General features: G+C 37.7%; 1 protein-coding gene across 2 annotated transcripts; it reads right to left on the bottom strand.

The window, feature by feature from the left end:
- Nucleotides 1–3,976: 3,976 nt before the first annotated feature.
- On the bottom strand, nucleotides 3,977–13,098 carry LOC310738694 (GTPase IMAP family member 7-like). Of its 2 annotated transcripts, none has more exons than XM_083563915.1 (4): nucleotides 12,423–13,098; nucleotides 8,892–8,939; nucleotides 7,524–8,151; nucleotides 3,977–6,898 (listed from the first exon to the last, which is right to left on the bottom strand). In XM_083563915.1, exons 3-4 carry the CDS (start codon nucleotides 7,639–7,641, stop codon nucleotides 5,982–5,984), a joined length of 1,035 nt encoding a protein of 344 aa, XP_083420041.1. In that variant the 5' UTR covers nucleotides 7,642–8,151; nucleotides 8,892–8,939; nucleotides 12,423–13,098; the 3' UTR covers nucleotides 3,977–5,981. The 2 variants fall into 2 exon arrangements, with proteins under 2 accessions (XP_083420041.1, XP_083420042.1); XM_083563916.1 differs by having other exon boundaries at nucleotides 12,417–12,552.
- Between the last annotated feature and the right edge of the window lie 8,569 nt (nucleotides 13,099–21,667).

Raw genomic sequence — 21,667 nt, 5'->3', positions numbered from 1 at the left:
AAGTAAGTTGAAAAATACAGATGACTTTGATTCTTTCCGAAATAACTTTCCTTAACACTTTATATCGCCATTGAACAAATCTTCTGAACAGCTTTCCATATAAGGAGATGTTTCCTCTTAGAGAGGTAAAAAGGATGCTGAGGCAACATCTGAAACTGAAAAGCGATAAAACAAGATGTACAGACCCCTCGTAGTGTCAGTCATTCGCCTCTAGAGGCCGCTCTTATAATTTTCTCTCGTAAAAATCGTAGTGTCAGTGATTCGCCTCTAGAGGCCGCTCTTATAATTTTCTCTCGTAAAAATCGTAGTGTCAGTGATTCGCCTCTAGAGGCCGCTCTAGTAATTTTATCTCGTAAAAATCGTAGTGTCAGTGATTCGCCTCTAGAGGCCGCTCTCGTAATTTTCTCTCGAAAAAATCGTAGTGTCAGTGATTCGACACTAGAGGCCGCTCTCGTAATTTTCTCTCGTAATGTCACCAGGCTTCTCAGCCGCTCCCATTTGCGACACTCTCTGGTGAAGCTCCATAGAAAACCATGAGATTAATACAGAATACGGAAGTTACCTTTTTATTGTAAACAGAGTTTTGTATGCTATTTTCCTGACGATAAGATTTGGCCATGTTTACACTTTGGCATGAAAATCCTTTTTTTCCATACGATTTGCGTATTTTATAATAAATATAAACCATAAATGTTATAATAAATATAAATCTTTTTTATTGCAATTCTGACTTTTTTCTTGCAATTATAAAATTTTTCTAGCAATTGTGAGTTTATATCTAAAATTGTGAGTTTATATCTAATATCTATATCTATATCTGACTTTTTCTCGCAATTTTTCCTTTTTTCTTCTCGCAATTATGAAAAAAATGTTCTCGCAATTCTGACTTTTTTCTTCTCGCAATTCTGACTTTTTTCTTCTCGCAATTCTGACTTTTTTCTTCTCGCAATTATAAAAATTATTTTTCTTCTCGCAATTCTGACTTTTTTCTTCTCGCAATTCTGACTTTTTTCTTCTCACAATTATAAAAAATATTTTTCTTCTCGCAATTCTGCCTATTTTTCTTGTAATTGCGAGGTTATATTTCGCAATTATGACATTTTGTTCAGCATTTCTTTCTCTCTGACATTCTGACTTATTCTCAATTGTGAGATAAAAAGGTCGCAATAACTTTTTTTTAATATTCAGTGGCAGAAACGGGCTTCCATAAGGGAACAGATAAAAATGGAGAGAGAAATGGAGTCTGTGATTGTGGCAGTTTTTTTTTTTCGCTGGTGAACCTGTTGTTAGGCTCTTCAGTTACACAAAAACGTTTGACTTCACACCTTCAAGTGTAATATATTAAAATAGTGTAACACAAATCTAGTGTTACATATTTATAATACAAGGATATTAGAAGTAAAGGATATTCTAGCATTTGATGGCTGTTTTTAAAGATCTCAATAAAGGTTAAAAAGGGTGAAATAAAACTTATTTATGAAAAGACTTGTCATAAAAAGTGATAAAGATCAAGCTTTTATAATATAATGTTTCACAAAATGAACAAAATCTGTTTTTGCATTATCGTACACTTTTTGATCATTTTGGTGCTCATAATTTGCCTTCTGTTTTTAAGCTTCTCTTCTAACATCCTAGCGTTGTTATGTTAGGAAACAAAAAGAAGCAAAACCAGACAAGGCTGATCACTCCGTTTCTCTCTCTTTCTTTTTTTTTTCCCACAAAATCACTTCTATTTCCTCCTAATGGTAACTGTAAGCATAACAGGACACAACATGACTTGAATTTATTCTCCATTTCTATCATTTTCTCCTAATAGACATTTAACATTTCCCATTCGGTCTCCATTTTTTCTTTATCTTTTTTCTCTCTTTTCACATTTTTGCTGCCATCTGTTCTTTCAGTGCCTGTAGTCTTTATCTATTCTCTTCTCATCTTGCATCGTCCTCTTTCATTCTTTATTTTATTGCAGCTTCCATTCTTTCTGCTTCATTTCAATATTGTTATTTTATTTGTATTTATCATTTGTATTATCTATTTTTTTTGTTTTTAGTTTTTTGTTGTTGTTCTTTCTTATCTGTCATTTTTTAAATATATCTTTCTCTCTGCCCATCTTCTGTTGTTGTACCTTATTGCAGGGCTGCTGGAAGTAATTTTGAACAGGGGGTGCTGTGAATTTATTTATTTATTTTTTTTGGCAAAAAAACCTATGAGCCTATAGGCCTATTTAGAATACATTTAAAAAAATAAATACATAGGGCTGTGACGATGGCCCTTTTTTTTTTTTTACCACCGCGGTGGTAATGGACCAAATACCGGCGGTGTTGCGGTAGTTGGGGGGTTGTTTTAAAATAATAATAAAAAAACAAAAAACAAAGAAACAACACACTAAAGCCTGTAATGCATTGAAATAAATATCAGTAAATACTGGTAACTTACATAATATAATAAAGTTGAATCCATTTAAAAAAAAACAAAAAAAAAAAACAGTTTTATATTTCCACACAAAGACGCGTTATAGCCTCCCGCTCTGCGCTTTGAGAGGGATGTGGAACACGAGCAGGAAAGAGACCACCGATCTCTTTTTCTGATATCTTCATGTTGTTGTAAAAGGTATGAAGAGCTAATTTTATCTTCCACAAGGGAAAGGCATTTAGGCTATGTTTGCGCGCTGCCAGAGAAAGCCAAACTAAAATCACCCGCGCGTGTGAAACGCGCTTTACAAATGAACTTGAAAAAAACAATATAATTAAAATAATCAAAATAATTAAATTAAAATTCAAAATACACTTAATAGCCTACGTGTGTCAAAATCATTTCCTAAAATATTCATAAGGAATTTATAAATTGTGCAAAATATTTTTAATAGGCCTACATTTAAAAAAATATCTCTCTCGCCAATAGGGGGTGCTGCAGCACCCCCAGCACCCCCACTTCCTGCGGCCATGCCTTATTGTTCAATATGGGTAAAATAATAGCTCAGTGGTTAAGCCATTGGTTAAGATATTGGACTTCTGATCAGAAGGATGAAAGATAAAATCATAAATCACAATTGTCAAAAAAGTCACTATAAATATGTATATATATATATATATATATATATATATATATATATATATATATATATATATATATATATATATATATATATATATATATAGTCTGTCAAATGCCAAAAATGTAAACGTGTCTTTCAGTTTTTATCAACTGCGCCACTGTTTCAAACATTTAGAGTAAAATATTTGTCCATGTTAAACTTTGTTTCCAATCATCTGGAGACGCTCACTAACTTGGGTAAAATACAGTCAAGTTGCAACAACAAAAATCAGAGAAAAATCAGTAAACATCTAAGCATAGAAAAATTCTAAATCTTCTCAGGATCTCAGGAAAAAAAGTTATTCTCAGAAAAAGCACTGCAAAAAACTAACTCTAAAACACAGCTAAGACTGGGGAAGATGAGGAAAAAGCCAGGAGACTTGGGAAACAAAACCCAGGAAAAAAACAAACCACACAACATCACAATGTACAAGCAAGAAACAGACACAAAAGGGGAAGTTACATCCACTCAGGCTAACAAGATTCAGGTGGAACCCCCCCAGATCCTGACAAATATTCCACAGTATTATTGAACAAATGAACTCCACCATCATAGTCCTTAATTAGTCTGTTTAAATTATTATTTGCTTGGATATAATCTTTAAAGATTATTTTATTTTTACTGTTAACAGTTATAGTCTATTTTTATATGTAGATTGTTTTAGGACCAAATCTGTAAATTGACCCAAACATGTTTCCCTTTCAAAATTCGGTGTATTTTTGCTTTAGCTGTAAAGTCCTCACAAAGTCTGATCCAATTCTGTGTGGAATGTTTCAGGTTTTACTAAATAAACAGTTGGAATAATCTATTAAAAGACCATGAAACCCCTACACACTTACACATCCCCCAGACTGTATTTATGCACAATGAACCAGAGCTGTGTTAAAATATAAAGATGAAATGATTTATTTAAAAAGGAATATACAGAACAAATATGTCAGTACAAACATTAATATTTTGTCTAACAGATTTCTTGTTTACACTACATGAGTTTTTGATTGAGAGTATTTTTCACATCAGATTATTTTCCCATATTTTCTCATCACATTTATTTCCCTTGTAATCAAATGTTAGTATAAAACTAATATATAATAAGAAATTATAACAGAATAAAAAAAATACTCAAAGAATACTTATAGTGCTCATCATATCGAGATTGATAAAACAAAAACAAAAAAACAATGCAATGGAGCATCAAAATAGCCACAAAATATACAAATTTCAATAATACAACAAACTATACACAAGTTTGGTGTGGACAAAAGACCATCGCATGCTGATGAAATCCTATGATATGATATGATGTTAGTGTAGCAATATATTAATTTACATCAGTCACAGCATGATGATTCTCACTGTACATTAAAGCATTACAAAATTAATAAATGTACATTATGATTAACACACATCTCCATTACATCCTCACAATCTCAAATGTGCTTCTTTTTAAATCAGGAACCAATTAGATTCTTTCTGTATCCAATGTCAAACTAAGAACAAATGCACAGAAATCCTTATGATAACAGAAGACAGAACAGATGCCTCTCCATGGCCTCGGTGCCACAAACTCAACAGGTCTATTTGTTCTGAATGCTGTAGGCAAAACAACCTCTTCATCTGGAGCAGGAACATGATCACCTATAGCTGCATTTACAATCTTGGCCAAAGGGTAAAATAAAACAATGTTTTCAGTTTTAAGTTTCTGGGGAAATACTTAAACTTCAATTTCACCGTTGCATAAATATAATAATTGTAAGTAACACTGGATAAGTGCGTCTGCCAAACGCTGTAATTGTTCAGTCTAGATTAGCTGTGAAACCTTGGTAGCTTTTCTGTGATGAACAGTGAATAAAGGATTGTAGTTAAAAAAATTGTGATTATTTTGCCCCATGTGAATGTAAACGCCCAAACAGCATCATTATTCTTCTACTGAATAATGCATTTCATTGGATTGAGCATACCTAAATATGGTTTTGTATTTTTATACAAGTTGATTAAAAGATTAGAATCGAGTTCATGCTTGGTAACCACTTTTTGAATGGAATCTTTATGTTGTGTCCCCAAGTTATTCTTCTGCTCAGCTTGTCTTCTCGCCTCATTCTGATATTTGGTCTCTGTTTCTTTCTTTTTCTTCCTATAGTCATTTCTCATTTTCTCCTGTTCTCTGTCTTCTTTTTCTTTTCTTTCTTTATCTTCTATTTCTCTCTTTTTAATCTCCTCTTGCCTTTCTGCTTCTATCTTCTCTTTCAGGCTCTGTAGATTCTGCATCTCTTCTTCTCTTCTTGTATTTTCCTCTTGGATTCTTTTATTCCACTCTTCTTTCATTAATTTTTCCCGTTCCTCATACTCCTGCTTTAGTTTCTTTTTGCTTTCATTAAACTCTTTCTCCAATTGCTCCCTTTTCTTCCTTTCTGTCTCTTGCCACTCATTTCTCTCTCGTTCTCTTTCTTTTTCAAAGTTTTTCCTCAGTTCATCCTGATATTCCTCCTGTTCTCTCAGTTCTTTATCGTGTCTCTCTTTTGTTCTCCTGTGTTCATCGTCTCTCTCTCTCATCTGCTCTGTCCATTGATGTTCTCCTTCTCTCAAGTTCCTTTTAATATTTTCCTTAATTTCTATTTTATCATTTTCTGATTCCTTTAATTTTCTCTTCCACATTTCTGTCTCTTTTTCCTGTTCTTCTCTTCTCTTTCGTTCTTCCTCATCCCTCTTTTTAATCTCTTCTTGCTGTTTGAGTTTTAGTTCTGTAATTTCTTGACTTTGTTGATGCTTAAAGCTTTCATTAATCTCTCTTTCTCTCTCTGCCCTTTTTCTCTCCTCCTCATTTTCCTGTTGGAGAAATTTTGCTTTTTGCTTTTGTATTTTCTGCTTCATCTCATCCAACATACGTTTATTTTCTGCAGTTTGCCGTTTTTCCTCTTCTTCTCTTCTTTGATTCTCTTTTACCCATTTCTCTTTCTGTTCTTTTTTCTTTCCTCTCATATTCTCTCCGCAGTGCTTCTTTTCTCTCCTTAAATGTGTTTTCCTGATTACGCCTATCCTCTTCCAACCTCTCTCTCTCTTCCTCCATAATCTTCCTGATCTGTTGAAGCTCTTCTTCAAATTTGGCCTCCAGAGCTTCTTTCTCAGCTTGCATCTGTACCTCTCTCTCTTTCAGCATCTCCTTTTGTTTCTGTTGTATCGACATCTCTGCTTTCTCAAACATCTCATTAGTAAAATAATTGTCCCTGTTAAACTTGATCATATTTTCTATCATTTGAAGGAGATCAGTAACTTGGGTGGAATCTTCTACAGTGTTATTGAACAAGTGAACTCTTCCACCACAGTCTCTGATTAGCCTGTTAACTTCACCACTGGTCTTGATATAATCTTTTATTGTTTTACCTTTCAGTTTATCTCCTCCAGTAAACAGCACTATAGTGTATTTTGCAGCTTCGGCCCCAAAGATCTTCGTAATCATAGTCAATGTTTCCTTCTCTTCCTTAGTGAACCTTCCCACAGTCAGCACAATGATGAAGGCATGGGGTCCTGGTGCCAGCAATGAAATGCATTTCACAATTTCTTCTGTTACTTCTTCATTTGATAGTGTGGTATCAAAGAGTCCTGGAGTGTCCACAACAGCTACTGATTTGCCCTGAACTTCTCCAATTTTCTTCTGACACATTTTTGTCACAGAGGTCAAGCTGACATCACTCTCAAATTCTTCTCTTCCTAGAATGGTGTTTCCTGTGGCACTCTTCCCATTTCCTGTTTTCCCAATCAGTAAAATTCTCAGATGATTGGAGTCAGAGTTTTCACCTTCAGCACCTGAAAATAACACAGCGGTTTATTAATTCAGTGTCTGATTTCAAATATTATATATTTAATTATGGTGTTTAACTGCATTTTAATTGGTGTGACAATTTTGACTTCATTGGGACAATTTACAAACTTTAATCTTTATCAGGAACTGCATTTGAGTGTGTGTGTTTGTGTGTGTGTGTGTGTGTGTGTGTGTGTGTGTGTGTGTGTGTGTGTGTGTGTGTGTGTGTGTGTGTGTGTGTGTGTGTGTGCACATGTCCACACCAAAATACGTTGTTGGCAACTGCCCGTGACCAAGCCCGAAATTCATTTTATTTATGTCAAGTATTGCTAAATTTTCATTTCACCATAGCTGAAAAATAAAATTCGTTTTATGTCTGTGATGCAATCTGAGAAAGATTCGTGCCAGTAACAGAAAGCTAATTGGGCGTTGTAAGTTGGTTATATGTAGTTGTAAAACTGCTAATTATATTTGGACTAGTGAAAGAAATAACTACAACACCAAGAAAAATGCAATCTAAAGTGCTGTGGGGGCATTTCAGTGAGCATTAGAAGTAGTGATTTATTATAATTATCTAAAATAAACATTTCATTATTTAGGTTTTACACATTTAGGCTTTAAACTACGCACCGGCTTTCTGTGGTTTTGCTTGAAGTTGCTTCTTCATTTCTGCCAGTTCATCCTCTAGTGGCTTTTTAGCTCCATCTCTCTGTGCCTCAATGTACATTAAGAGAGAATAAATCTTCATATTCGTTACTTAGTCTAACAATTCTGGTACTTGTTTATGTCCTTGTTTTTGTTCTTTCTCTAAGATCATATATCTGTTTCCACACATCCGTCGAAGTTCTTCCATTTCTGAATGTCCGTGAACAAAGTTAATTGTAGTTTCATAAATGTTCTCGCTGGTAAAAATAACTATACTGTGATCACACACCCGTGGACTAAAGATTCTCTGAATCGTTTCTATTTCTGCTTTGTCATCATCAGTGAGAGGACAAACGGGAATGATGAAAAAAAAAAGCATGGACAGGATTATCCAGAGAGATAAAGTGGAGAATCTTTTCCATCACTTCTTTATCTGAGAGTTGAGTGTTATAGAGAGTTGGCATCACCATCAGCCTGAGACGGCGTCCACAGACTACTGCAGTCTTTACATTCATCTCGCCCAATAAGAGATCTGATATGGAGGTCTTTAGTGCTTCATCACTTCCACACAGCACCAGGTTTAACACTGGCAACGAGGAATCACTTTCCAGCACTGAAATGAAATGAAAATCAATAATATTTAGAAGTGTCTGTCTATTAAACTCAGTAAAATTTAGGACTGATGTGCTGTAGATTTTTAAAACAACTTATAAAATATAAATCTCTGATGTGAAACTGCTCTAATTTAAATCCATAATAAACAATCTAAAAATATATATTTATTTTCTTTAAATTCATAGATATTACATTAATTAAATAATAGGTGGGTAATAAAAAAAAATCTAATGTAGTGAAAATTTAGACAAGAATCCAGAATCAGTTTTGTGATAAAGTGTGACCTCTGTGTTTTTGTGTTGTTGACAGATTGGGACTGGGTTAAGCACTTTCTAAAATATTTATGCTGTGGATCTCGTATCTTGGCTCCAGAGTTTGGCTGCATAAATGCAAGGTGTTTCTATTAAAGTTGACACACACCTGATAAAACTGCAGGTCTTTGTGATTTAAATTATGTCAGATTGTTTTAATAATTTTTGCATGTGGTCCAGCAACCAAGAAAGATGTAAAATCTTTTTCATTTTTTTTTTTATTTTTTATTATTTTTGTAAAAATCTTTCTTTTTAAATTTGTTTAGTTGTGTTTATCTACTTTACGTGTAAATTACAAATGTACTAATTTATTAATTATCGGCTACATTTTTCTTTCCAGTCATTCTTTTAAAATTTCTTTTTTCTTTTTTACAAAAGCATTTTTGTACCTCTACCAATTCTTTTTAGCAGTAACTTATATACTCACATCTCAAATGCTCTCCAGTCTTTTACTGTGGTAGAAATTTACTTAAACCTTGAAGTGAATAAATCTTCTTCTTCTTCTTCTTCTTCTTTTGGCTGCTCCTATTAGGGGTCGCCACAGCGGATCATTCGTCTCCATACCACCCTGTCCTCTATATCTGCCTCTTTTACACCAACTACCTGCATGTCTTCCCTCACCACATCCATGAACCTCCTCCTTGGCCTTCCTCTTTTCCTCCTACCTGGTGGCTCCATCTTCAGCATTTTTCTACCAATATAATTCATGTCCCTCCTTTGCACATGTCCAAACCATCTCAATCTCGCCTCCCTCACCTTGTCACCAAAACATCCTACATGTGCTGTCCCTCTAATAAACTCATTTCTAATCTTGTCCATCCTCGTCACTCCCAACGAAAACCTCAACATCTTCAGCTCTGCTACCTCCAGCTCCACCTCCTGTCTTTTACTCAATGCCACTGTCTCTAATCCATACAACATCGCAGGTCTCACCACAGTCCTATAAACTTTCCCTTTCATTCTTGCAGATACTCTTCTATCACAAATCACTCCTGTCACTCTTCTCCACCCACCCCACCCTGCCTGCACTCTTTTCTTTACTTCCCTAACACACTCTCCATTACTTTGCACTGTTGACCCCAGGTACCTGAACTCCTCCACCTTCTCCACCTCTTCTCCCTGCAACCGCATCACTCCACTGCCCTCCCTCTCATTCACACACATGTACTCTGTCTTACTCCTACTGACTTTCATTCCCCTTCTCTCCAGCGCATATCTCCACCTCTCCAGGCTCTTCTCAACCTGCTCTCTACTCTCACCACAAATCACAATATCATCTGCAAACATCATAGTCCAGGGAGACTCCTGTCTGACCTCGTCCGACAACCTGTCCATCACCACTGCAAACAGGAAAGGGCTCAGGGCCGATCCTTGATGCAGTCCAACCTTCACCCTGAACCAGTCTGTCGTACCTACTGCACACTTTACTGCCGTCACACTGTCCTCATACATGTCCTGCACCACCCTCACATACTTCTCTGACACACCTGACTTCCTCATACAATACCACAACCCCTCTCTCGGCACCCTGTCGTACGCTTTCTCTAAATCCACAAATACACAATGCAGCTCCTTCTGTCCTTCTCTATACTTCTCCATTAACATCCTCAAAGCAAATAAGGCATCTGTGGTGCTCTTCCTCGGCATGAAACCATACTGTTGCTCACAGATGGTCACCTCTTCTCTCAGCCTGGCTTCCACTACTCTTTCCCATAACTTCATGGTGTGACTGATCAACTTAATTCCCCTGTAGTTACTGCAGGTCTGCACATCTCCCTTATGCTTAAAGATCGGTACCAGCACACTCCTTCTCCATTCCTCAGGCATCCTCTCCCCTTCCAGAATCCTGTTAAACAATCTGGTAAAAAAACTCCACTGCCATCTCTCCTAAACATCTCCATGCTTCTACCGGTATGTCATCTGGTCCAACTGACTTTCCATTCTTCATCCTCTTAATCGCTGCTCTCACTTCCTCCTGACTAATCCTATCTACATTCTGCTTCACCAACTCCACATCCTCCAACCTTCTCTCTCTCTGATTTTCCTCATTCATCAGCTGCTCAAAATACTCCCTCCATCTTCTCAACACACTCTCCTCACTAGTCAACACATTTCCCTCTCCATCCTTTATTGCTTTAACTTGCAGTACATCCTTCCCAGCTCGGTCCCTCTGCTTGGCCAATCGGTATAAATCCTTTTCTCCTTCCTTAGTGTCCAACCTCTTATACTGTTCCTCATATGCCTTTTCCTTGGCTTTCGCCACATCCCTTTTAACCTGCTGCCGCATCTCCTTGTTCTCCTGCCTACTTTTCTCATCACTCTGTCGATCCCACTTCTGTTTTGCCAACCTCTTTTCCCTAATGCTCTCCTGCACTTCCTCATTCCACCACCACGTCTCCTTGTCTTGCTTTCTTTTTCCAGATGTCACACCAAGTACTTTTCTAGCTGCCTCCCTCATCACTCCTGCAGTAGTTGCCCAATCATCCGGCACCTCTTCACCACCACCAAGCCCCTGTCTGACCTCTTCCCTGAACCTCACACTACACTCTTCCTCCTTCAGTTTCCACCATCGTATTCTTCTTTCAAACCTTACTTTCCTCCTCTTCTTCTTCGCCTCCAAAACCATCCTACAGACCACCATCCGATGCTGTCTAGCTACACTGTCCCCCGCCAACACCTTACAGTCTCCAATCTCCTTCAGGTTGCATCTCCTACACAGAAGATAATCCACCTGTGTGCACCTTCCTCCACTCTTATACGTCACCCTATGATCCTCCTTCTTCTTAAAATACGTGTTCACCACTGCCATTTCCATCCTTTTAGCAAAATCTACCACCATCTGCCCTTCCAAATTCCTCTCCTTAAAACCATACCTACCCATCACCTCCTCATCACCTCTGTTCCCTTCACCTACATGCCCATTAAAGTCTGCCCCAATCACCAATCGTTCTTTCCTAGGTACACCATCTACCACTTCATCTAATTCACTCCAAAATCTTTCTTTCTCCTCCATCTCACAGCCAACTTATGGAGCATAGGCACTGATGACATTTATCATCATCCCTTCAACTTCCACCTTCACGATCATCACCCTATCAGAAACTCTCTTCACTTCCACTACACTCTTACTGTACTCTTCCTTCAGAATCACCCCTACACCATTTCTCTTCCCATCCACACCATGATAAAACAGTTTAAACCCACCTCCAATGTTCCTGGCCTTACTCCCTTTCCACTTGGTCTCCTGAACACACAACACATCTACCTTTCTCCTCTCCATCATATCAGCTACCTCTCTCCCTTTACCCGTCATAGTACCAACATTTAAAGTACCAACCCGAACCTCTACTCTCCTACACTGCTCCTTTTCCTGCCGTCTCTGTAGACGCCTTCCTCCTCTACTTCTCCTCCTTCGGCCAACAGTAGCCCAATTTCCACCGGTACCCTGTCGGCTAACGATACCTGTGGCGGTCGTTGTTAACCCAGGCCTCGACCGATCCGGTATGAAATTCTCATTTGTGATCCGCATATTTGATTTGGCACATGTTTTACGCTGGATGCCCTTCCTAACGCAACCCTCCCCATTTACCCGGGCTTGGGACCGGCACTAAGAGTACACTGGCTTGTGCCCCCCTAATGGCTGGGTTCTTGAAGTGAATAAATAAACATGGTAAAACAATCATAAATTGGTGTTGTATATTTACATTTTAAATGACAAAGCTTTCAGCCTTAGTGAGGTTTTGTTCACCCCAAATAGTCACAAAAATCACAAAAGCTTCACTTCAAAAGCTTCAAAAATCCTAACCAAACTAACAAAATCAAACCAAAATTAAGGAAAAATGCAATTACACTTCTATTAACCTTATAATCACAAAATAAGATAATCCTGTGATTTTAGCTTAATACTCACAAAGGCAAAGTAGGTTTTATGTTTAATTATCATCAAATAAACACTTACCATAATCTATGACTTTTGCCACTAATGTTGATTTGCTTTTCTCTTTTGTGTGATCTGGACGATCTAGTGTTCTCTCTCCCAGTCTTGCAGGATTATCATCAGTTTGGAAAGATTCCTCAGAGACGTCACACATGAGACAATTTCCCCCGTTCTTTTTGACCACACTTCTGATGTGATTAAAAAGCTCAAGAAATGAATTCTTTTTTTTTAAGCTTATTATATTTATAATACCGCTGACAGCAGTCGTTTATTAAACTTTGAAAAGCATTCGACTTTCCTCCAGACTTGCCTCCATTAGAATCCTGGTCTATACCAATGACAAAGGTGTAGTTTAGAGCTTGCTTACTGAAGTAGTTTAGTAACAATCCTAAGTGGCTCTTGTCCTCCTCTGTGAAGCTGTGAGGTGGTTTTACAAGTAAAAATGCATGAGGTCCGGGGGCAGAAAGATTTACACACTCTTTCAGTTCCTCTGGTTTTAGTTTTGGGTTAAATAAAGGAGGTGCATTGATGAGAGTGATGTGCGTTTCTTCAACAGATCCACTGGCTGTCTTACTGCACTGCCTGACTGAATGTGAAGGACCTTCAGTCTCAAATGCATCTTTTCCCAGGATCAAATTTCCTACCATGCCGGTATGTTGTAGACTTTTTCCCATTACAATGATCCTCAGCTTAGACACTGTAAAAAGGATAGCAAAAATAAATAGAAGATATTATTTTTTAATATTCCATATTCACATGTTCACTTAGAGTTTAATAAATGGCAACAACAACAAAAAAACATTCAAATAAATAAATAAATTGAATTCATGACACTAAAATGTTTAATACGAAGTAAATGCAATATAATAGGAAATGACAAAAAAACCCAACTCTCTCTATCTCGCTCTCCCTCCTTTTCTCTCTTTTAGTGAGCGGAGTCTTTTTGTATGTCTGTACGTGCCCGAGTGTTAGAGAAAGAGAGAGATTTAGAGCTGTTGGAAAGCAGCCAACCTTCAGCCCTGGTACAAGATGCAATACAAGTATGCAAGCTCAACATCAGTCCACAGAGTTTTTCAAGCTGTCCCGTGTCTTTTTCTAAAATATTCACAAGTAAATGTTATTGTAGAAGGTTCCTTACTTTGTTGTGATCCATATATTTAAATTATGACTCCGAGCAGGTGGCCATGACCAGTGGCAGATTTATGCATGGGTGACATAGGCTGCCACCCAACTTGCCAGGTGGAAGCACAGCACATCCAAAAAAAATGTGGATAATTTATTTTTAACGCTCATTTGCAATGTCACATCAATTATAATATAATGTCACCATGTGCCATAAATTAACCTGGTCAGGACTCGGAGTGTGCACCCACCACCCGGAGAAGTTCCTCACTAATATGCTCAGAAAGGAGAGGTGGGGGTTGGGTAACCACAGTCATCAGGGTTTCCAGTGGGAGAACTGATGAGACCTGGAGTGACATCAAGTCAGTAAGGAGAGCCGAGTCCAAATTTTTATTATGGATGCCAAATAAGGTCTAAGTCTTCAGGAGCCCAATTCAAAATAAAGAGGAATGACGTATGGGGGAAACCTGCTAAAGATAAAGGTGTGTATGCAGCTCTATCACTCATCTCTTTATGAGGATAGTAACCGGGAGCACCATTCATGCTAGATCCAAAGAAAAGGAAAAAAGTCACATTTGTTTTGGCAATGGAAGTGAGAGTAAGAGACGTGAGTTGTGTTCATGAGTAATAATATGTATCACTATTTTGAAGCAGGAAGTGAAGGTTCAGTGCTGAAAGTGACGATATAATATTCAGGTGAACGTGACACAAAGTTCCATCCTCCTGTGCCTTGCTAATTAATAACTCCTGACTATTCTAGAGAGCAGTGGTTTCTTCACAGAATGAAACACAGAAAACTGCTCTTGACAAGCTTGTATGCATAAAACCATATCACTTACCTGAGAACAAAAAAGTGAAGATGATTAACAATTAACATTTAGAAAAAATAAAACACTGGTGTATTAGTTACATTATTGTAATATTTTTTTTTTTATGGGTTGCCTCTATACTTTTGGCCTGTGTTTGAAAGACAATGCAGCCTCACTTACTTGTTGGTGGTGGGCTCATACTATTTTTCCTCCTCCTACACTTTGCTGTGTCTGTGAAATAATTAGATAATAGAAAAATCAGATCACAGATTAATCAACATATTAAATCTAACTAATTTAAAGTGTAAATTATATATATTTGGTAAGGGTTCATTGGTTCAATAAATTGAATGTTAATTCAATGTAGTGTGTAGCACCGGTAATTATGTTGATTATATATAATTCGATTAGTTTGGGCAGTGCCCCTGTGACAACAAACTTGCCCCCACTTAAATGAGGAGCATGGAAACTCTGAACCAATTATTATATCCTACCACTTTTGTGTAGGGGGCCACTGGGAGCAGTTTGGGTTTTTTCTCTGAACTGCTATGAGAGAACTGACTCCATGCCTGTTTCTAAGGCATCTACCTCAACATTGAAGGGTCTTCAGGGTCTGGGTGCTTAAGAATGGCCGTTTGATAAATATTTTCCTCTGATGAAATTCTGGGAGTATGAAATACTTTCAGACTCTTTCCTGCAGTATGACTTCTACGATGACCAAGAACTAATAGGAGCCCTGAACCTAATGACGCGATTAGTGAGACAACTTCAAACCACAACAACAGTGTATGTATACAAGAAAGTGGTGAAAGAATATAATAAGTATATCAGAGTAAAACAGCAGAAGAAAGACTGGCAGGGAAAACGAGAGGGTGAAGCAAAAATACATTTAAAACTACTGTTTAGGTTTTTAAAACTATTTTTCAGGTTTCTCAATTTGTCTTTCAGCTGACTGTGCATTCTCTCTCTCTCTCTCTCTTTCTCTCTCTTTCTCTCTCTCTCTCTCTCTCTCTCTCTCTCACACACACACACACACAGTTTTCAAAAATATTATAACATATATAAAATTATTATTACATTTCAGTGTCTTGATTAGAAAGAATATGTTGTATTGAAATAATTAACAAACAATGTTTTCTTGTTACTTGAAAATGTTTTTCTTTTTACTTTTACCAGTCTTTATATACACACAATTTAACCCTGAATTGAAAACCCTGTCTGTGCACACATTATTTGTACCATTTCAAGAGAAAAAGGCAAATTCGAATCTGATGGCCACAACGGGTCTGAAAAAAGGCCTTTTTTGTTGTTTTCATATCATGATGTGCCAAATGATAAAAGTCAGGCCAGTTCAGCACACAGACTACTCTATATTTATCTAACCACAGAACAGTTTTCCCACTTTGCTTCGGTCTATTTTAAATTAGCTTTGGCCCAGATCAGATCAAATTTCTGGATCATGTTTACATGTGGCTTTTTCCATGTAATTACCTTTAATTATATGTTATTATTAATAATTAATGATATTCATCTATATCTAGTATCTATATTTTAATATTGTCATTTTTAAATTCACACTAATGCAAGTGTGATTTTGTCAGGGAACCTCCAGCCACGCCTTCCTCCAAGGCTCTAACTCTCACTCAGCCTCTCCCTGCTCTAATCACCTACATCTGATCCCCATTCCCTTTCCCCTTTATAAGGTCCCGATTCGACCTCACTCATGGTCAGATCTACTCGTTGCCATGATAGATCTACCGGACTTCCTACCACTAGTATTTCCCCCTACTTCAATGCTCCTGTCACCCCTTTGGAGAAGCACTCAAGATGGGTTTGCCTTTAACAGTTCACATAGGCGATCATCTCGTCTGCCACATTCCCCATTCTAGAAGATGGTGTTCTATAGTCCATGATGTTTCTTAGTCCCTGCCACAAGCTCCTACAGCCACCGTGTTGGGACTGTGAGTCCAGTTTCCTCCCAAAGCACCGCTTTGCATCCTTCACCACTCTGCGAACACTGTAAGATGCAGCCTTGTACTCTTCCATGTCCCTGGTTGCAAGCCCTATGTTTTAGGCAGCGGAGCGGGATCTCAGCGCGTCGCAGATGGTTTTATCCACCCACTGCTTCTGGTTGTGAAACGTTCTGATGGTGGTTTACTGCACCGTATTATTCGTTAGTTTCCCTATGAATCCCACAGCCGCTTCCGTAAACATCCGTTGATGTCATCAGAGCAGCGGCTGAACATGTCCCAGTCTGTGTCATCCAGAGCATCCTCCGATAGGTCAATCCAGCGGGCGACCTCCCTTTGAACCAGAGCTTCTTGTTTCAGCCTTTGTTTGTAAACAGGCATGAGAAAGATGGCGGCATAGTCCGATTTCTCGATAAGTGGACGTGATTGTGCCTTGTAGCTGTTCTTAAAATGGTGTGTAACAGTGGTCCAGTGTCCTTTTTACCCCTTGTGGGGCAGGTGATGTGGTGCTTAAAGTTCAGTAGTGCACCCTTGAGGTTGGCACTGTTAAAGTCTCCCCCCACAATGAGCGCAGCATCCCGATGCTGTGTTTGGTGTAGTGTTATTGATTCGTGTAAGTCCCATACTGCAGTGTCCGTGTCCGCTTGAGGTGGAATATAAACGGGACTGACTATGACCAAGCTGAATTCCCGAGGTAGATAGAAGGGCCGACATTTGATGGTCAGTAGTTCCAGATTTGGTTTGCAGGAGCATGAAAGAGGAACGATGCTTGCGCTGTAGCACCAGTGGTTGTTCACCATCAGACACACTCCACCTCCTCTTCACTTCCCCGACTTCAGTGTTCTGTCCATGCGGTAAACCGAGAAAAACTCGGCCGGCCGGATGGCGTGGACTGGTACCGCTGGGTTCAGTCATGTCTCGGTAAAGCAGAGAAGGTTGCAGTCCAGAATGTCCCTCTGGAACTTGACCATTGCCATGAGGTCTTCAACCTTGTTTTTCAGTGACTGGACGTTGGCTAACAGGATACTAGGTAGGGGAGCGCATTTCCCTCGCGGACACCGGTACGGATTTTACACCAATAGATATAAGAGTGTCTTTGTCATATCTAATGATGTCTGTCTTGTGTAAATGGAACGGTAACTAAGTAAATAAAAATATAAAATAAACAAAAAAAAAACAACGCGTAACCGGAGCAGTCTTGACGGCAGCCGACCTCACCGGCGCCATCTTGAATTCTGTATACACTGTATCATACATACATTAATACTTGTACATATCTAGATCATAATTTCTTTGCACAGTTATACTGCATATTACTCTATATACCCTTATTTAAACATACCATATATTTTTAGCTACTGCAACTTCATTGTACATTATTTACTCTCACCCCTGTACATTTGGACCCCATACACTTATTTATCATACTGCTATTTATTGTAAATAGGCCACTTATGCACTTCTGGTTAGATGCTCAATGCATTTTCTTTAAAGGCTTTTGCTGATATTTTCAATGGATTGCTGTTCACGGTGACCCAAAATATTAATAATAATAAAATAATAAAAAATATATATAATAATAAAAAACACCATAAAGAGACATTTAAAAAATAAAGTATTGCTATTTTCCATCAGAACACAAATAATAACATTTTGTGATTTTTAAATACTTTCACTTTGGATTTTAATGTCAAGTCAAGTCAAGGCATTTATTGTCATTTCAAACATATACAGTGCATCAAACAACGTTCAAATAATCCGGTTTAATTTCCCAAGACTAATAATGACGTTTATTCTAACACATCCCTTAGATAAAAGGCATTTGGTTCTTATCTACCAAACCGAAAGGTAAATTTACACACAATAAAAAGTAATTTTACTAAAGATAAAGTGCGATTACAGCTGTAAGTCGCTTGGGGTATGTCTCTATCAGTTTTGCACATCGAGAGACTTAAATTTTTGCCCATTCCTCCTTGCAAAACAGCTCGAGATCATTGAGGTTGGATGGAGAGCATTTGTGAACAGCAGTTTTTCAGTTCTTTCCACAGATTCTCGATTGGATTCAGGTCTGGACTTTGACTTGGCCATTCTAACACCTGGATATGTTTATTTGTAAACCATTCCATTGTAGATTTTGCTTTATGTTTTGGATCATTGTCTTGTTGGAAGACAAATCTCCGTCCCAGTCTCAGGTCTTTTGCAGACTCCATCAGTTTTTCTTCCAGAATGGTCCTGTATTTGGCTCCATCCATCTTTCCATCAATTTTAACCATCTTCTCTGTCCCTGCTGAAGAAAAGCAGGCCCAAACCATGATGCTGCCACCAGGGATGGTGAGTTCAGGGTGATAAGCTGTGTTGCTTTTACGCCAAACATAAGGTTTTGCATTGTTGCCAAAAAGTTAGATTTTGGTTTCATCTGACCAGAGCACCTTCTTCCACATGTTTGGTGTGTCTCCCAGGTGGCTTGTGGCAAACTTTAAACGACACTTTTTATGGATATCTTTAAGAAATGGCTTTCTTCTTGCCACTCTTCCATAAAGGCCAGTTTTGTGCAGTATACGACTGATTGTTGTCCTATGGACAGAGTCTCCCACCTCAGCTGTAGATCTCTGCAGTTCATCCAGAGTGATCATGGGCCTCTTGGCTGCATCTCTGATCAGTCTTCTCCTTGTATGAGCTGAAAGTTTAGAGGAATGGCCAGGTCTTGGTAGATTTGCAGTGGTCTGATACTCCTTCCATTTTAATATTATTGCTTGCACAGTGCTCCTTGGGATGTTTAAAGCTTGGGAAATCTTTTTGTATCCAAATCCGGCTTTGAACTTCTCCACAACAGTATCTCGGACCTGCCTGGTGTGTTCCTTGTTCTTCATGATGCTCTCTGCGCTTTAAACGGACCTCTGAGACTATCACAGTGCAGGTGCATTTATACGGAGACTTGATTACACACAGGTGGATTCTATTTATTATCATTAGTCATTTAGGTCAACATTGGATCATTCAGAGATCCTCACTGAACTTCTAGAGAGAGTTTGCTGCACTGAAAGTAAAGGGGCTGAATAATTTTGCACGCCCAATTTTTCAGTTTTTTATTTGTTTATCTTTATGTTTGAAGCCTGAAATGTGGCAAAAGGTCGCAAAGTTCAAGGGGGCCGAATACTTTTGCAAGGCACTGTACTTGGAGGATCACCTCCACGTCAGATCCATGCTTCACTAGGAGATGTTGCTCCAGGAATATTGCTTACAAGCCAGGATCCTTACAGGGATTATAATGCTCCTACTTCCAGGAACAGAGACTTTGAAAGTGAAGAATTGCGTAACTTGTAAGCACAGTGGTTCATAGTTCATGAACCAATAATGTAGCAAGAGAAAACACTTATGCTGAAGTAGGCACAAGAGATGTGCAGCCTATCTGTCTATACGCATTCTGTCCATACCTGCACCCTTTGTACAGAGCAGTGTGGTTTGGGCTTCATGGTTGGTGCAGAGTAAAATCTTATGTCCCCACAGACATGTTCTCCACTTTTTGACAGCCCATACACATGCTAGAACATCTTCCTCCACTGTTGCATATTTCCTCTCAGTTGAAGCAACAGTTCGGTGTCTAGGTGAATCTGGGTGAACATCTCACATTGACTGAAGTGTCTATTAGCATAGGGTAGGATCGTACAGAGCTAATAATGGACTTGCAACCAACAATTGCTTTACAGTGGCAAAACATACAGCTAAAGCAGTAATTAATTCCTCCATGTGAGGCAAGGGGTAGCTGTCTTTTATAACCGCTGTATTCGTCTCACTCGGGTCCACACACATTCTTATGTCACCTGTTTTTTCACCATCACCACTATAGGTGAAACCCATTCTATGATACCAGCAGAGAGTAATTGGGTTAATTCAGCAAATAAAGCCATTCAAATACTTTGTCAAGTTCGATCCTTTGAGCTTAAGATCAATAAAATTATCCACAAGGCTGAATACATAATCATTTAAAAGCTCTGGCATGGAAAAGTTGGTGTTGGATCAATAGAAATAAACTTGAACTTTTAGATAACAATAACGATACTTAATAATCCACATTTCTCTCACCCGTCATATTTTATATATATATATATATATATATATATATATATATATATATATATATATATATATATATATATATATATATATGTGTGTGTGTGTGTGTGTGTGTGTGTGTGTGTGTGTGTGTGTGTGTGTGTGTGTGTGTATATATACAGTAAACACACACACTATATATATATATTTATCACCTATAATTTCACTTCAATTTCACTTCAGTTATTTCAATAAAAGCACAAAGACCCAAAGCACATAAAATCTATGCATCATTTAACCAAAGCTGTTTTTTCAATGCATTTTATTGTGTGTGAGATTGCCCTCTAGTGGTCCAGAGAAATATAGTCCAAGGTAACCACAACCAGATGGCGCCATCTAGTGGTCGAGAGATGAAAATTTCAATATGGTCATTAGAGTAGATGAAGTGATGAAGTGGATGCTGCAGAAACTCCTCAGCATTATAGACAACACTGCTCATAGATTCTTTATCATTATGCTGAAATCACTGCAGCACTTTCAACCAACGGTTCAGTACACCACAGACATGAGATCTATTTTTCCAATCAAACTGTCCAAATCTTCCACATTCATTAGAAATGTAATCTCTTTAAACTAAAAGGCTGGTCAGTATTCAGTCAGTAATCATTTTGCACATTTAGATGTTTATTGCCTTTGTACAACTTTTACAGTTTTGAATAACATTTTTAGATTTTTATTTTATACTAGTGTGTCTCTGTCAATTGTTTTATTGATATTGATTTATTATCATATTCAATCATTTGTATAATCACAAACACACTTTTCTAAACCAGTCACTGGAGAAACCTTTGTTCTACATGTTCTGTCCTGTTTTACATGCTATGCTTCAAAAGACCTCTAGAGGTAGTAAGGATTAGGATTGTTTTCAAATCAAGTGTCAAATACTATTACCATGGCATCGCTTCCCTTTGTCCTGGTAACACAACACTATACACCTAATTGTTTTTTTTTTCCTACACTAAAATGAAGAAAAAGCCTTAATTTGTCAAATAAGATTACAGTGAAATTAATTATTTTATTTGATCTCTGTTATTAAACATGCAGTTTATTTCTTATTTATTTGTTTATTTTTTCATATCTTACTTTATTACTTTACACTACTTTTTTTTTTTTTGCTTTCATATAAGAACAAAAATTTGATTTGATTTGTCACATACACTAACACAGAGTACAACATGCAGTGAAATACTTTATATGACTGTCTGGCATGAGGGAATAGGATGGGGAGAAAAGGCAGATAAATAAAGAGTAT

This window comes from Silurus aristotelis (assembly GCF_946808225.1).
Source record: "Silurus aristotelis genome assembly, chromosome: 2".
In the NCBI taxonomy this organism is placed as follows: domain Eukaryota; kingdom Metazoa; phylum Chordata; class Actinopteri; order Siluriformes; family Siluridae; genus Silurus; species Silurus aristotelis.
The sequence above is the reverse complement of the archived record's forward strand: the minus strand, read 5'-3'. Positions and strand labels throughout refer to the sequence as shown.

Bases quoted from the DNA above. Each gene is read 5' to 3' on its own strand.
- LOC310738694 (XM_083563915.1), bottom strand. From the start codon at position 7,641: ATGAAGATTTATTCTCTCTTAATGTACATTGAGGCACAGAGAGATGGA. The intron at 6,899-7,523 runs GTGCGTAGTTTA...TGTTATTTTCAG, and splicing joins AGCAAAACCACAGAAAGCCG to GTGCTGAAGGTGAAAACTCT.